This window comes from Zosterops lateralis (assembly GCF_965231275.1).
Source record: "Zosterops lateralis genome assembly, chromosome: 1".
Lineage (NCBI taxonomy): Eukaryota > Metazoa > Chordata > Aves > Passeriformes > Zosteropidae > Zosterops > Zosterops lateralis.
Genome location: NC_139762.1, coordinates 16,277,247 through 16,294,596, shown reverse-complemented (window position 1 = coordinate 16,294,596; position 17,350 = coordinate 16,277,247). Strand labels below are relative to the sequence as shown.

General features: G+C 39.3%; 1 protein-coding gene across 13 annotated transcripts in view; it reads left to right on the top strand.

Moving 5' to 3' along the window:
* Positions 1-1,085: 1,085 nt before the first annotated feature.
* The window catches only part of SVIL (supervillin), a 101,260-nt gene continuing 84,995 nt past the window's right edge, over positions 1,086-17,350 (top strand). For 5 of the 13 annotated variants that reach the window (XM_083858226.1, XM_083858229.1, XM_083858227.1 and 2 more), the window contains exon 1: positions 1,087-1,501. In XM_083858226.1, the coding sequence (XP_083714352.1) occupies positions 1,438-1,501 (64 nt within the window). In that variant the 5' untranslated portion in view covers positions 1,087-1,437. Of the gene's footprint in view, positions 1,502-2,765; positions 2,794-17,350 lie in introns of all 13 variants that reach the window. The other 8 variants (XM_083858222.1, XM_083858223.1, XM_083858217.1 and 5 more) reach the window with 5 other exon arrangements.

Genomic DNA, 17,350 nt, shown 5'->3' with positions numbered 1-17,350 from the left:
AAGCCACACTGTAAAGTGAGAGAGGGTCAAGAAATCTGTGAAGTGATGATTCAATTGTACTACTTTTGCTAATTTCTTTGAATTGGGGATTCTGACTTCATTAGTAGCGTCTACAAACCTTGGTGTTTGTGACTTGCAACTGATACCTTTTCTAAAAACAGAAGGAGGCAAGAGAGAGAGTGCTCTGTTTATTTCAACAACCACAAGCAACACTTCCAAAATACACTTGTGGTTGTATCACAGAGTTATGAATCTTAGGTTATCTGCTGTGAGTAATGTGGTGAGACAGTAGCCTAATATGTCCATGCTTTATTTAGAAAAGGTAGTTCTTATCAGAGGCAAGGAACACCGGTGTTTCATTCTCTGTGCTTGCTGAATCCCTGAGGACAGATATCCAGTCTGTTGGCAGTTTATGGTGCCAGGACACAGCACCTCCCCCTCGGGGTCTGACTGCCAGTTCTTAAGGATTTTGCAATATAGAAAGAAACAAATTCCTTTCCCCCTCCAGCTGCTTGCCCAAATGCACTTTTTAGGCTGTCCTGTGGTTTGATCAAAGTTAACAATGGGTTGTGATATCTCTTGACCAGATAGATTTATTTTTTTTTAACACTATTCTCTCAATAGAGAGGAGGCTCACAAATAGATTGCAGCAGCTTTCCAAGTTCTTCAGGCAGAGCCTAGATTATACCACTTATTACACCTAGAGAATCCTGGAGATTTAGAAAATATTACTTACTTTTCCCCACTGCAGAGTTAAACCAGCAGAGTCTTTGTGTGTGTCTTCAGTAAGACAATAATCTTTTACTGTTCTGCCTACTTAAAAATAAAATGGAAGAGCAAATCCTCCCTGGCAAACCAGGACATGCTTAATTTTGGGATTATATACAGTTTGCATTAAAGATAAGCTGGGCTGGGGGGCATGGGCTTTGACAAAAAACATGTGGCTTTATTCCCATGAACAGACAATGCAGCTGAACTCGGGATTACTGAAGGCTAGGACTGTCCTCCCTGATTTACCACCTTTTCCTTAATTCAGAGCATGAGGAATTGTTCAACCCCGTAGCAATAACATCACTGTAATTTGTGTCTGATAGTGAAAGAATGAAAGATTTCTTCTCCCAGAAAGACAGAAAGTGTTTGTGTTGGGTTTGTTTTTGGGTTTTTTTGGGTTTTTTTGTTTGGTTGGGTTTTTTTTTTTTTTAACGTTGTTGGTGTTTGGCATGTTTTTGAGATAAATAGAAAATCCTCTGTGAGTCATTTTAGGCTCTCACAGAAACTCGAATGTGCTAAATGGGTAGGTTCCCCTAGCTGAGCCAATGGGGATGGCCAGGCACAGGCAACACTTTTATCCCACGAAAGGGAGGAGGGGTGAATGAGCCAGAAGATATAAGCTGAAACAAAGCCATGCTGTCCTTCTGAGTCATTCGCATACACTGGATGGGTAAGGCTTCCTGCTTCCTGGGACACACAAGTGGGGTCATGATTCTAACAATGGATGCTGGTAAGTCGCTTTTTATTAAATTAGTCTGGGTTTTTTTTTTTTTTTTTTTTTTTTTTTTTTTTTTTTTTTTTTTTTCTGGGAAGTTTCTTCTTCCCCCCTCCACCAGCTGAAAAGAAGCTATCTGTAAACTAGGAAGCTGAATTGTTAAATTAGAGAATGCTTAATCCAGGCTTTGCATGGTGTGTGCACTTCACTCTGTTTCCCTGGTGTTATTTCTTGACTGTTACTCATTGAAGCACATATCCTCGCCTGCAAAGCAAGATCTCAGAATCAAAAGTGTGTCTGTTAATTTGTACTTCATTGGGACAGAACCTGTGGCTTGAGAAGTGTGTGATGTCTCACTCTCTTTGATGATAGAGCTGATAGTGTCTGGAAGATACATTCTAGATGTCAGGCTTGTTTTAAAGGGATAGTGGTTAACTAATGGATTGTCTGTGGCTTCCTCTATGTTTACATAAATTTTGTATTGGGGAGGAAGAGGAAGAATTCTGCTGTATTTGTGTGTAGACAGCTCTGTTTTATGTGCTTGTAGTCAAGGAAATCCATGTTCTATGAAAAAGCACATACAGGATTTTTTTATTTTTTTATAATTAGGTACAAACATGAAATCTTCAACATAGTTTCTTGCGTGATATGGAGAATGAATGTAGAGTGGTTTCTATAAAAGAAACAAGCGATCCCTGTCTTGCTTCTAGAGAGGGGGTGTGTTTCCATATCATAACTTGCATCCTTCAAATTCCACAGTAATAAAAGACCTTGGATTTTAATGGTTATGGATAGGGCATAAAACACCAATGGTTGTGCTGTGGCAGAATGCTCTCGGCTGCTCTTTCTCTATACCAGCTGCAAGCATGCCTTCTGCATTTTTAAGAGCTCTGTTGAACTTTTGTCAGCAGTTGGTTCAGCTACTTTTTTTTCACCACAATGAAGAAGCATAATGTGACATGTTCTACAAGCTCTATTCAAAGTGATAAACTTACTCAGGCAGATCTTGATGGTCTGTTTTGTCTGCTTGTCACATGCTGAGTTTACTCCATGCTAATGAAAAGTTCACTGTCCCACGTGTATCCGAATTGATTCAGTTGGGGATTTTCTAGGTCCTAAAAAGAAAACTGTCTGTGCCTTTGTGTAGCTCTTTGACTTTACTGAGACTTCCAGAAGGTGACCCATCTGGGTTCTTCATGCACAATTTAGAAGAGACAGCAAACCAGTTAATTTCACCCACCTGCAGTTAAATGAGGTTGTTTTGTTATTGTTTTTGTAGGTAAGGAGTGACTCTTTTTGTGTTCAAGGTATGTTACATGCTTAAATCAGTTAAAACCCAGGCCCTTTAACTGAGCTGATAAATTTTAACACAGGCACAAAAACGAATAAGATGGTGTATGGGTGACAAATTTCCAGTAGGTGGAAGATGATGATTTTTATATTTTGGCCCTTCCATTAAAGTAGCTTCTAGAGGCCCTTAAAGCAGTTTGCATACCAGGAATTGGCAATCCTCTTCTACCCTTGCTTGAATAAGAAGGGTGGATGCCTAGATACAGGTGTCCTGCCCAGTATTTTAGGAGGATGCCCTGGCAATGTCCAGAATTTACGTGCTTGTGGGAGATAGAGATACAGACTTTGCCCACAAGATACTTCTTCCCTTTTGAAGTACCAGAGTTCCTGTGCTGCACTGGAGTAATTGTTGTTTTGGGATGTAGTGTTTTGGAAAGACTGGCGGGGTGTTAATAATATATGTTTGAAAAAATACCTTATATTTGCATGTACTTACGTGCTTGCATTGTGCACTGTTTCTTTGCGCTGTGAGGTGAACCATGAAGATAATACTTCTCACCAATGTTTTGTTGGATCCAAACCTGCTTTTTTTCAATGTCACTGCACTGGTTTCTCAGTAATTACTAGTGCTCTTGTAGTCCTACTGGTAATTTTCAGTTATACCAACTTATATGGTTAGTAAACATATATTTTGGAAGCTTTTAATTCTGCGAGAATTCTTAAATTATAGTTCTCAATGTCTTTGTGGGAAAATGGTTCTAACTACCTGAAAGGAAACATTGTAATTCAGTGATTTGTAGCAGGGTATTCTAGTACTTCTCAAGTGTATTTAGGTTACAGAAAAATATGTAAGCAATTCAGTGCCTTATGCCTTAATCTGGGACATGGATAGTGCTCCATTAAGTTTATTTGCTTAGTTTTACCCACCTTTTAAAGCTGTGCTTGCTGCTCTTGGAACTTGTTTGCTTATTTCAAATTATATGTTTGCTTTATAAGTCAGAGCTGATAGCTTCTTTTTTTTATGGGCATCAAGTACTTAAGCTGTTTTTTAAGAGAATAAAACTTGTCTTCCTTAAGGTAATTATAAGAATACTTGTGCATCTGTTTCGAAGTTCATTTAATGGGTTTGATTTTGCTGTATTTGCTTTAGCAGCTTCTAATTTCTGTCAGGAGGAGGACTGAAAATGTTTTGGACTGGGGGAATAAAAGGGAGAGCTGCAAGACAGAGTTGACAGTATAATTGGATTTGAAGCAGCTACAGGCTGGGACTGTTGCAACAGCTGATTTGATCCTTCTGAGTTTCAAGAGCTATTTATGGTAGATTAGCTGTATCAAAGCTCTACTGTTCCAACCATAAAAGGCTGGTCCTATGTGAGGTTGCCACACTGCATTTGGCTTAGTCCTCAGAGGTTGGAGAGCCTATAGCTTTTTATGTGGATAAATCCAGTGATGGATGGAAATACTAAAGGCAGATCAACGAATAACACTGTTGAGGACTTCAGATGGCAGCGAACTCTTAAAAGGAGCTTTTCACTAATAAATTTTTTGCTCTGATGTTTGGAATCAGCACTTGGATATAGCTCCTGCATATTTACTGCATTTGGTGAACGCATGCTTTTAGGAAAGCGCTGTTCTAAATTTATCTGACTTATCTGAATCATCTTGACTGCACATGTACTTGCCAGCCATGCATGTTGATATTTGGTAACTTTTGTGAAGTCACTTTTCTGTTTTCTAAGTGGGTGAGTGTTAGGTCGTTGGGAAAAGAATCTTAGCTGATGCGAGAAACTTCTTTAAAACAAGAATTATGAAGTACTTGGCCAAAGAGAGCTACAGGCGTTATCAGTAACTATTTTGAGAAGACTTTGACCCCTTTTGCTGCATCTGTATCTTCTTTCTGTCCTCTTTGTGTAAAGGCAGACAAGTGGATTTTTTACAGGATTCTGAAGTAAGTAGCACCTCACTCGGGGAGCTTGCACGCAGTTGCTCGAGCCAGTTGTTTGGGAATATGCACAGCATTGTCAGCTTGAAATGCAAGTGGGTTTATTCCAGCCTGCGCATGCCAGTCCTTCAGCCTTCCTTAAGGCATTTTGCGTTTTTATTCTCGTGGTTTTGCTTAGAAGATGAGTTCATTCTGCTGTGAATGGAAAGTCCTGTTGCTGGTTGGTTTTTGTGATGTGTTTCTCTTTTTTCAGTTTTATTATGTTAACCTTAGCCACAGTACTACAAACGGCTGTAGGAACACTTCTATAATAACAAAACTTTTCAGTGGTAATTTTCTCTTGTGTTTCTATAAATACATGTGAGTACTGTTGCATTGGATAACTGTGCTCTATTTTGAGACTTGAAGCATACTGAGGAAAACTTCTTCCAATTTTCCATTCTCTTAGTTTTAAACATTACCAAGACACTGGGGGTAGAAGAGATAGCACCGTTTTACCTTCTTCTCCTGCAGCAATATCTTTGCTTGCAGTTCCTTCAGCCATTTGTTTGAGAAAATTTGCAGCATTGTCAGGTTGAAAAGTGAGTGGGTTTATTCCAGCCTGCTTAAAGAGGGAGAGCATAAGGGGCAGGGGGATTGGAAGGCAAGTTTCCTTGTTTCAAGGATATTCCAGGTGCTGCATTTTAATCACCAGAAACACAACAATAGTGTCCTTGCAAAAAAAAATAAAATTCTACTTCTCAATTTCCCTTTCAGGAACTAGCAATTTAAGGCCACCTTCCATTTTATTTGGATTATAAATCTGTATTTCTCTGTCAACTCGATCTAGAATTTTTATTCTGAATTACATAAACCTTTGTTTTAGTCCTGGGAATACCAGAAGACAGAACATGTCTGGAGCATTACTATTTTAAAACCACTTTATGAGTTTAGTGAAAGGAATATTGTATTGGAATAAACTCCCCCATATAGTGAATCTTTCTCCCACAGACTTTGTTAGATACATATTTAAATACTCACCTGTATCTGCATATTTTATAGGAGATTGAATCCTTCTACCTGCAGAAGGAGTGAGGTTTAGGAAGAAACTGCCTGATAAATATACTGCTTCATACATCTTCTTAATGTTTGTATTGTATAACAGATGTGTCTTTCCATCTGATACTGACTTCTAAATGTTTTTACATTGCTTCCAATAAAATGAGTATGTTTAATAAGCATCCTTTTTTATATGATCTGATTTTCTTTTCCTTTGCTAATTATGTTTTAAAAGGCAAGTTGCTTTTTAAATTGCTCCACCATTTTAATATGCCTATTGTGTTCCTGTAAACCTGCTAGAAGGTGTCAATGCCTTAAAGTCTTAAAACAGAGCATAGAGACGTCAGATATGGAATTATGATGCCACAGTGTGCGGAAGCTCTTAACTTGAATTTCAGACTTAAATGCGCTAAGGGTGAAATGCAGGAAACATTTTGATTGGTATCAGCTTATGTATGTGCAGCAGAGGTTTAAACTTGTTAGAACAGGTAAATTTTCTTCCCTGTCTCAGTTTAAAAGTTAATTTTGCCTCTTCCATGTTGTTCTGTCTTGATTATGTTGCTAAATTACATTTTTGGCAAAAATTTCCAGTAGGAAAGAGGATTTGAGATTTCTCTGAGCTTTATTCAGCAGGACTATAGCTGTGTGCTTGAAATTTCTTCGCTAAATTCTTTGTATTTGATACTTTATATGGGATAAATGTGGGGGGGGGCTAAAAGCATTTCTAATCTGTCTTTATGCCGTGTTTACTTTTTTATACAAAGAAAGATTACACTGTAACCGTACATGGAACTCCTCAGAACTATCTAGTAGAGGAAAAGGAAAATGGTAATGCACATTGCTCCTTCACAGTGAGTCCACAGACATGGTGGGGGTGTGAGCCATTTGTGACCAAGACATTTAGACAGGTCATTGGAATCTTTTACCAGTCTTCTATTTGGAAAATGTTCCTCTTACACATCATAACAGTGTGAGCTGAGGTTTCTCTTTTCTCTATGTTGATGAAGTGGTTTGAAAGCTGTATATAGTTTAGTATATTTGTTATGCAAAAGGTGATTAAGGATGTGTGGAATTTGTGGTTTGTGGTTTTGGGGGTTTTTAAACGCAGCGTTGTCATTTTACTTTCTTAGAACATGTTGACAAGATCAGGTGTCTATGAAACCTTTAATTTCATATACAGAGGAGAAAATTGCACAAGCTTATTTAATTTAAATTGCCATTGTTTGAGTTCATATTTGCTCCCAAATGTGTTGGCTGTTGTGGATGGAAATTTCACTGTAATTTTCTAGAGGCAAGAGCTGTGGAATAGTTTGCAGTAACAGGGTGGTTGAGATTATTCACTTTGAAGAGGCCTTGCCGCCTGCAGTGTATTTTCCTTGTTGAACGCAAAAGCTTCTGTCTTCTGTTTCTGCTTGGAGAAGCCTCCATTTGACTACGCCAGGGTAACAGTGAGCTTGCAAAGGAATTTGTGCACACAGTGGTCTCACCTTGGTAATTCCCTGCTTTTGCTGTATTCCCAACTAGACACTTAAGAGTTAATAGACACATTGGAAGATCATGATTTTTAATGAGCAAAACATGTCCTACTTGGAGTCTGCCTTAAGCAGATAAGAATGCATTGGGTAACTGGTGGTAAAAATGCTTCTGATGTCACTGATTCACATGGTGGAGTGTTGAAGGGAGGCTTTCAGTAGAGATGGTACAGCAATTATGCATTAAGTCTTTGATGATTTATTTGGATTTAGCTCGTGGAATGGTATCTCTTTGCTCTAAAGAGATCTCTTTGCTCAATGCCAGTTTTCAGAGTTAAAAAAAAATCTGTAAAGTCAGTTTTCAAAGACCCAAATTAAAAGTATTTGGCTTTCCAGGCATATCTCTCTTCATGTACACAAAAAAATCATCACAAGGAACTTGGACATCAAGCATCATGTATCATACTATTTAAGGCCAGATACATTTCTAAAGCAACTTGAGCCTCCATCAGACCATTATGAAGGAAGTGTGCAATTTCCTGACAGAACTGAGCCGTTTGACACCAAAAAATGCCCTGCTGTTACCAGTGTCTGTTACAAAGGGGCTGCATTCAGGTGTTAGTCCAGAGACTGTGTGCCAAAGTACTGTGAGAAGTAAATAATATTTCTGTGGAGTTAATGACTGCCAAATGTGCTCCTTGCGGCTTATACCTGTGAAACTCTTGGCAGTCAGCAAAGATGTGCAGGATTTCATTCTTGCTCTGTTATATTAGCCTTAGATTTAGACAAAATTACTGTCTCTTCCCTAAAATAAAACAAAGGTAGTACTGTCTCCCATCAGCTCTCTGTGGAAGGATGAAGGAGTGTGGGTTACTGTTTCAAAATAGTTGCACCAAATGATCTAGTGAATATGCAAGACATATGTGCTTCATGTGACTTTTTCAATCTTGTTCTTTCTGACAAGAATCCCAGTTAAGCTTCAGAGACAGCTAGAATAACTCTTCAACTCTTAGAAAATAATTGCCCCAACTGTTTATATTAGAGTAAAAAATGGATTGTATTTCAATGTCATTTTCCATTAAGTGGCAACTGGCCCTGCAAGCAAGGTGGAATCCTACTGAAAGCAGCATTTCAGGCAGCTGTTGGCATTCCAGTGTCTAGGGATTGGTAAGGCTAAAACCCTGTAGCCACAAGTTAGGGCTGGGAGTTGAGACCTGGGTTCACTTGGCTTTGGTGTCAATCATTGTAAACACCTGCCTTCCTTCAGTTCCAATAAAAAAAAAATCTGCCAGATGTTTTAACACAGGACTCTGGAGCTGAAAAACAACACAATTATTGCTCCAGGAGCACTGGATTTCACTTTTTTGCCTCGTCATTGGGAAGAGAAGCAGCTACTTTTGACCAGTGAATAAAGCTAATATTGAAGGATATATTTCTTACTGTAGTCAAATATCCAGAACGTATAATTAATTTGAAAAGCAGACTCAAGGATTTAATGTTGGTAATTCTAAGCAAGTTGAAGCTGAGGCAAATAAAGCTTACTGCATGCCCTAGAGTTAGTTTTTACTAACCTGTTTCAAGCAAAAAAACATATGCTAACTCCCTGAGTTAGCTCAGCAAAAGTTGTGTGAATTGTACACAGTTGTACACTTTGACAAAACAGCTCAGCCCCCATCCTTTTCTTCTGATAGTAAGGGTTGGCTTGGCAGGTAAGGAAACTTTGTGTTTATAGATGAAGGTTGAATTTTAGAATGGGAAACTTCATTTCATACCTGTAAAATTAACTCAGATCTTTAAAGGCTGCATTCCAGATTTAAATACCAAAATCTCAGGTTGAAGTTTCTCATTTTTATATTTTACTTCCATTCCTTTAATTGAACTTTAAAAAATAGCCCAGAATATGTTTTGGTTATAGAGCTCTACATAATGAAATACTGTTTATCAATACACAGATATGTAAAGGTATGCTGCAAATGTAATGGTGACAGATGCAGTTTGGGCATTGTCAAAATGCATTGTCAGTTTATATGTGGAATTATTGGGACCTGTAGCTCTGCAAAAAATCAGCATTGCATTTTCAGTCAACCAACTGTACTGAGAATGAACAAAAGCATTAGAAGTTTTCTTGTGGTCAATTCTGCTTACATAGCAATCATTTAGAATTGTGTTTCCACTGACTAGAGTGCTTTTATACCCAAAACATTAGTCAATCAGAACACTTGTGGAAGAAAAATCTGTTTGCAAAAATTGTTTGCATTTTGATGTGTGGACAACTTTGATTCCCCCCCCCCCCCCTCCTTTTTGTTGACATTTCTAGAAAGGGTAAGGGTCTTTTGGCTTATTCAGAGCAATAAGGGCTAACTGAAGTGACCACATATGCTGATAAAGGTAAATACTATGAACTAACATGTAAATCTACCCTTGAGATCTGCTAAGGATTTTGGAGGAGTGGGGATGAGGCAGGTAGATGTGTGTATACACGTGTCTGTAAAGGACAAACAGAAACAAACGTGATGCTGCCTTGAGCAGCTGCAAGTCGTGCAGTGAAGGGCCAGGCAGGCTCAGGGCTGTGCCAGCAGGGTTGGAGTGCAGGAATCTATACCAAGCCTTCGTCAGGGCTTCTGATTGCTGTGTGCACCTGAAGAGTGACCTGTCCACATGGAGATCTTGCAGAGGTGGAAATGGCATGTTTAGGCTGTAGAAAACCTGGCTAGGTTAGTTTCTTTAAAAAGTAGCCAGGAAATGGTTGTCTTGAAGTACATCACAGCTCAAAAGGACAGATTTGATGATTGCATGCTCATTTACAGCATAGTGTGCCAGATAAGAGATAAGTGTTTAGATCATAGGAACTCTGAAAGGGACTGAAAGAGCTATGAAGTTAAAAAAAAGTTCCTGTATATGTAAATGTTTGGCATTTCTCTTCTGATCAGCGGCTGGAAGCCTTTGCTGTTCAGTCATTAGATGAAGTCACAACCCTTTATATGTAAGAGCTATGTTTAGGTGGGCAAAGAAAAATGATCCATCCTGGCACTTACTCAGAGTGAGTCATGGAGTCTTAGATTTTCTGGTGTTAATTGTGTTTCTGGCTGTTTGGATTATGTATATTTGCTGGCTATAAGGATTTGTAAGTATTAAGTCAAAGGAGAAAACATAGTATCAGCACTTCTGTCCAACATTTTGTTCTCTGAGTAAGTAATGTGTTCCAGACATATTAGCTAGGATTCATAGCAATTACTAATTGCACAAAAAACCCATAAAATCATCCATGAGACTGTGTTCTTTGTAGCTGCCCTGCTTTAAACAAGAGAGGCCAACAGTGGCCTTGCTATTCATTTGCTTGTAGACTGGTGCATAGGGCTGTCTTGAACTGGATTCAGGCTTCAGGTGAGTAGGTTTCAAAATGTTGAGATCTCATTTTTTGGTTTAATGCCAAGGTTACCACTTTTCTTCTTCTGACTACTTTAGGCAGCTGATGGTTTGGATTGTCAGATAGGAGTAGTGGAAGTGGCAGCCTTGCTTTAAAATACCAATTTAGGAATCCTTCCTACTTGCCTTTCCATTCCCAGTTTGCTCCAGAGCCACTCTCTACAATAGCATCATTTGGATACATGGCCACAGAGATCAGGGAGCTGCTCTCTCAGAAGTTTTTTCCACTTCCTCTCCAGTCCTTTGGGTTGCTCAGATCTGCTCACCATGGCTGTGTCAGTGTGGGTGCTGAATTAGCTGCAGAGGGAGAGTCAGAGTTTGAAAAGAGTCGCTCAGTGTGGGAGTGTGTAGGACAGGTGAGTAGGGAACACTGTTGGCTCAGGTTAGATGGCAAGAGAAAAGATAAAAACTGGAGGGCCTATGAGCTCTGTGAGGTTCCTCAGTGCTTTGCTTTCACCTCATCAGGTGGGATGTCAACATTTAAATGTTTGTGATACAAGGTCTATCGTACTGTGCTCATGACAGCCTCAGTTTGCTTGGCTTAGAGGCTTAAGCAAATGATGGTAAGACACATAGGAAAATGTGTTGTGTGAGTGTTGGGCCAATATTCTTACGCAAAAGAGAACTTCTCTTTTATTTTTAAGACACTGTTGATTCTTGGACCAAGTCTACTGCTGTGTCTTCTAGCCCAGTATTAAAACTGCCCATGATCTACTTGCTTCTGTGTAATGCTTCTGGAAGAGTGTCATGAGGACTTATGTTTGAACAGTCTTCTACTTGAAATTGATTAGTTCTGCACCTTTGATTTGAGATGTATGTAAACTTTTTTCTCGAATGACCAAAGCTCATGTACTGCCTGTGCTGGCTTGTTTGGACTTAGGCAAAAATAGGTATGAGTAAAATTGGGGCATAATTTTGAATTGCAGCTATGAAAGAATTATATTCGATATCACAAGTACTTTACAGCTTGATTGAAGCCACCACAGAAGTAGCACATTGGTAATGAAATACTAAATGGACAAATATTTTTGGTTGAAACCTAGGGCTCAGTAATTGAGTAGTTTATGAGTGACTTCCAGTGCCTGTGAGAGATTTGCAGACAGATTTGCAGAGAGAATGCAGACAATGAAATATCATGACAGCACAACTCCATGGAAGTTAATTGTCAGGAAAGAAGTGACTCCAGAAATAATCCTCTGGGCAGATGCTTCAGATAAATCAAGGACTGTTAGGCTCACTTTCTTGTACTTCCTGGTGTCATAAGTGGCCTTCAACAGCAGGCCACTTGCTCCCTGTGCAAGACTTTGGAGAGACAGAGAGGAGAGAAGCAGGAGTTGAGAGAGATCAAGGATTAAGGATAGGCATTGAGATGGAAAGGTATCTTTAAGGGAAGCACTTAAAGAATCAAAATAAGCTGAGTTGGAAGGGGCCTACCAGGATCATCAAGTCCAAATCCTGCCCCTGCATAGTAGCATCCCCAAAAGTCACAAGAGGAGCTCTCTCATGTTTTTGTTTCTCCTGTCTTGATTGGATAAGTGAGCTAGTTTAAACAGGATCTTCAGACACCTCTGCTGAGTGCAGACAGGGTTGATACACTGGGATAATAGTCTAAGATTTAATCTAAGTATTTCATCATGGGATTACACCCTAGGAGGCATAAATGACTTGTTCTCAACATGACTTCACTTACATGACCTGTACCCTAAGAATGCCTCATCCAGTACCTGGGGCTTTTTACCCCTTATTCATATCTTTGACTCAGTCTGTGAAACACAGCCTGGTGCTCAACTTTAGAGTCTAATGAATGGTTTGAGTTGAAATGAGCTTCAGACTGATTAACACTTCTGAATTGCTTCTCTCTTGTGACATGTAACAATTAGTTAATTGCCATGAAGTTTTCTGATGTCTGTGTTGCTTCTACAAACACAGATTTTTGTGTTAAGCACTTCCACTGTTACCTGGGGAGCAAAGCACAAGTGTATCCCTTTCGTGTTGCTAACCTGGTGGGCAAAACCTGACCATGAAAGCCGAGCTGAGATGTGCCATTCTGCCTGCAAAATGATGCCTTACTGCGTCTCCTGCTGGGCAGACATGTGTGGATCTTCCTCCACAAAGGAATAATTTTGTCAGTTCACTGGAGGTTAAGTGTATTCAGTAGAGTTCAGTGAAAACCAATGTAGTTGGTGGTACTGTTCCCATGGCCATCAAGCTGTACTCCCTGTGGGTGGTCCAGCAAGGCAGACAGGCTCAAAATGTTTGGAAATATTTACACAATTCTGGACCCTGAAGCTGGCCAACATGGCTGTCTATTCTATGTGAGAATTTGGTGCCAAAAAAAATTGGGCATTCAGCTTTATCCAGCCCATCATGGTTTTCTTTGTAGCTAAAAGCCTTTCTTAAAAACCACCTGCCAAGTGTTGTAGCTGTTTAGCTTTAAGGGTTGACAGCTACCCACATCTGATTTTGTTGCAGGCTAGAGATTTAACTGGCAAGCCACTAAAAATAAATAAATAAAGGGGGTTGATGGTGGTGATAGAGTTTTGCAGGCCAGACTCAGTTTGGATTTTTTTCACCTACTTTTGGAGCTCTTAGCAAAGCAACAATCAAGCTTTTGGCTCAGATTTTTGAAGTAAATTATTTTAAACTCCTGTTGCTTTTAAAAATAATCATAGTAGTTAAAAAACCCCATTCTGCTTCTAAACGAAATCCCAAGCAAGTGAAAGGTTTCCCTTCCCCCTGCACCACAAAGGATCTCTCCTGGTTAGGGCAAACAGGCATCTTGTGACTTTGACAATAGGTCTTTGTGTTCTGAAGACATAGCATAAATTATTTCCTCCCCAAAGAAGGCTAGGAAGCTAAAAAACAAGTCCAAATAAGCTGGTTTCTCTACAGAAGCCAAGCAGAAATAATGTAATTCATCCCCTGTGATGTGTGCTTGCTGTACCCTGACCAGTGTCCAGGACTGCCTGCAGTGCAGAGCTTTCCCCCAGGGACCGGTAAGAATTTGCAATAATCTTCCCAAACACCAGTCTCTGGCCAAAGCTGTGACCTGGGAGCTACAGGAAGCATCAAGTGATGATGTTCTACAAAGCCATTTTATTTATGGTACTTCAGACTTTCTGGATTGGCCCATAGGCTATTGTATCAGTCACAATTTTAGCCTTTCCCTTTTTAAAATAGGATTGTGATTACATCCTTCAGGACTTCTGACCTTTTTTTCTTCACTGTTCCAGTTGCTGATCTCTAATTTCTCCTCCCTTTCCCTTCAGGGATTATATCCTTTTTTATTACTTGTTATTCTTTATTTACATTTCTCTTCTCTTTTTTTCCTGCTGAGTAGTCTACAGGTTCTCTTTGGAGACACCTTTAAATATTGCAAATATAAATATATTCCAAATGGTGCTGTTGGAAGTCACCCTTCCAAAATGAGAGCTTTTCATTGTTCTGTAAATATTTGGATCAGAAAAAGAAACCAGAAGCTTGGAATGCTCATTTATGTCAGATCAAACCTTTCACCTTGTTTGTTCTGAAGCAGTAGTGCTGAGGGGAAAATCACATAATTGCAGAAATTGTTGTAAGGTAAGGCTTGACAATAACTTCAGAAAGTTTTAACTAAATTTGTTTTGCCAGGAAATGACAAAAGTAGTTCTGAACTTTGCTGAGCTGCCTCTTTGCTGACAAAGGAGAAATATAGATAAGGAATACGTAGGAGAAATTACACTATTTGGCTTTCTAGTTTTGCTTTACAGTTTGCATGATTATTAGGAAGAAGTTTCTGGCTTAATATATATCTGGTTTAATGCATTAAATTAAATGTAGCCTTGAATTTCATGTTCCTTACAAGCTGTGCTCTAAGTATTTGTTGCCCCATTCAGATTCATAAGAGCTTTTGATCTACCTGCACTATGAACTTTTATTGAGTTCTCCTTTAAAAACTGGAGATGCTTCACACCTGGAGATGGTTGGATCACATGTCTGTGGCATACAGTAATGTCCAAGCCAGTGGCCTAAAACTTCAGCACTGTCACAGTTTGGAAAACACAAAAAGCTGTCAAACAGATTATACCTTTTGATACAGAAGAAATGTTTATGCCTTTTGGCAATGGACCAAACTGTCACAAACTTTATTTAGCTGTTGCAGTGTGCCAGTTCCATCTGTCTTGTAGCACTTGCTGAAACAAGCTGACTGTGGGGAATAATTGCCTATCCACATCTGATAAACTCTGTGGTTTGGGCAACTGTTCCCTTACATAGGAGCAGCCTTTGAAGGGCTGGCTGTCGTGTGCTTGGCTTGTAATTGCAGTGGCATGTAGGAGGAGAGAAACAGGAGGAGATAAGGGAGAAACAGTTTTTATAGCCTAGAACTCATGAGGCCTGTGAAGAAGCATCATGTCCACTGTAGGGATTAATAGGCACCCTGAGCAGCAGCACTCAGTGTCTGCTGTGCCACTTAATCTCTATGAATTGACCCAGATGGTTGGATCAACTGCAGCCTTGATGGATTTTCTGACTTGTAATAAATATGCTAAGGTAGAAGCAGAAGTAATAGAACCTCTGAGCACTGACATGCCATTGGGTTTTCATAAATTCCTGGAAGTGTAATGCTGGCAAATGAATATTCATAAACCAGGCTATTAAAATTTTAAGAGAACCTTGGGGGAATGATGATGTCAGTTTCTAGAGTTAATTATAGAGGTGGTAAAGTTCTTGGCTAACTAGGCTGAACATACTCTCACAATAGTTTTAACACAATACAACAATCAGAAGGAGCCACAGTGTTGGATGTAGGTTCTCAATCTCTTAATATATTCCTTGAACTGAAAGTCTAGCAGTGCAAGAAGTGCAGTGAAGAGGAAGTATTTACATCCAGCGACTGTGGAAATAAATCAGCTTCTAGTGGTTGAGTTGCTGTTTGTCTTTTGAGCTTATTTTTGTCACTGAATTGATTACAGTTTCTGGCTCATTCATTTGTCATAAATTGCCCTGCAGGGCTGGGCTGCCCTGCTGTGGTGGCTCTCTTGAAAATTGCCAATTGTAATATGCAATCTGTGGTGTCCATGAGCCTTATTACATGGAGTACAAATACTTCACTGACTTTACTTACTCAAGGCAGTGATCAGTTGCTATTGCATTTTTTGCCAGCATCGATTAAAACCCTAGGAGAAATGCCTCTGTCAATCCCTTGTGTTTGTTAGCTCACTTGGTGAGAGCATGGTGCTTGTGGGTTCATACCCCCTGTGGGCCAATAAGAGATTACAGTTGGATTCAATGGTCCTTGTGCATCCTTTGCAACTCAGAATATTCTCTGATTTTTCCTATGGTGTTGTAGTAGTGCAAAACTACTGAATGTGATTATAGCTACCCTGGAATCAGGTGGGTAAAGTTCTAAATTGTGAGATCTTACTAAAATGAATGCTACTGTTCCACTTCTAATAATATTTCTTAAATAGAAAAGGTGAAAAGAACAACACTTTACTGTGTTTCTCAAGTCAAATTTTGTACTACAGGACCATTTTAATAGCACAATCCATAGAAGGAAGAGAAAAAAAAATTGTTATTGGAATTTATTTTTTTTAAGATGTTGCATAAAATTAAAATCTAAACCAAACTAGTTAATTTGGTTTGGTCAAGAAACAGCTGAAAAGAACACTGTAGACATAGATGAAGCATTTCTTAAATCCATGCAGAAGGCCTGAAAACAACCGTGGATCTCAAAACAGATTAAATAGATACTGAAGGTTTAGGATGATTTAGACAATCATTCTAACTTGCTTTGAAATTGAAATCTTTCTTCTTAAGAGGCAACTCCTCAGCAGACAGTAAGCCTAACAGAGGTGCTTTGTGACCATGAATATGCAAAAAGTCTTATATTTTGAAATACATTTTATCAGAAATAATATTGCAGTGCAAATAATACTGAATTGCAGTGAGCTCTCATCAGTTCTGGGAGTGCAACAGGAAATTGGTAATGTCTAGTGAGATGTGATGCAATTTTCTGAAAGGGAAAATAATTTCTTAACCTCAGCTTTCAGCAGCCCTTGTAGGGTGACTAAAGAGGCAGTGTCTGCTTTTGAGTGTAAAACACAGGCTGCCTTTTTTACAGAGGCCTTCAGAGTGCTCTGAGAGGAAAGCAAATTTATCACTTGCCTAATCCTGCAGTTTGCATGATTAAGTAAGCATGAGATCTTCCACACTGCTCAGTCTTGAGTCCTTTTCCCACAAGAGGGACTTCTGCCACAGAAGCTGTGTCCTGCCCACCTTCTTCTGCTTACTGAAGATGCTTTAGCAATGTGGCCTCTATACATGAGATCAGGTGGAAAAATAAAAATATACATCTGCAAGATGTATTTCATGATGGAAAAAAAAAATGGAGACTGTTGTGGATGAGAGGCTTTTGAATGTCACATGCTGGGAGCCAAAGCTGTGCTGGTTGCATCCATGCAGGAGGCAGCAAAGTTACTTGTCACAGAGGAAGAACTGAACAAATGCCAAACATTCATCACTAATCTGTCCACTGGAAAGAAAAGCCATGTTAGTTGGAAAGCTAGGTGCTTTTCCTTAGCAAAATAATATTTTAGTAAGTATTTTCCCTTCTTTCTCATATCAACCATCCATCATAGGATGGTTATGAGGGGTTCCTCCCATAGAAGCCAGATGTTGCTGTGAACACCGTGGTCTAGGAAGGTTGGAAGTGAG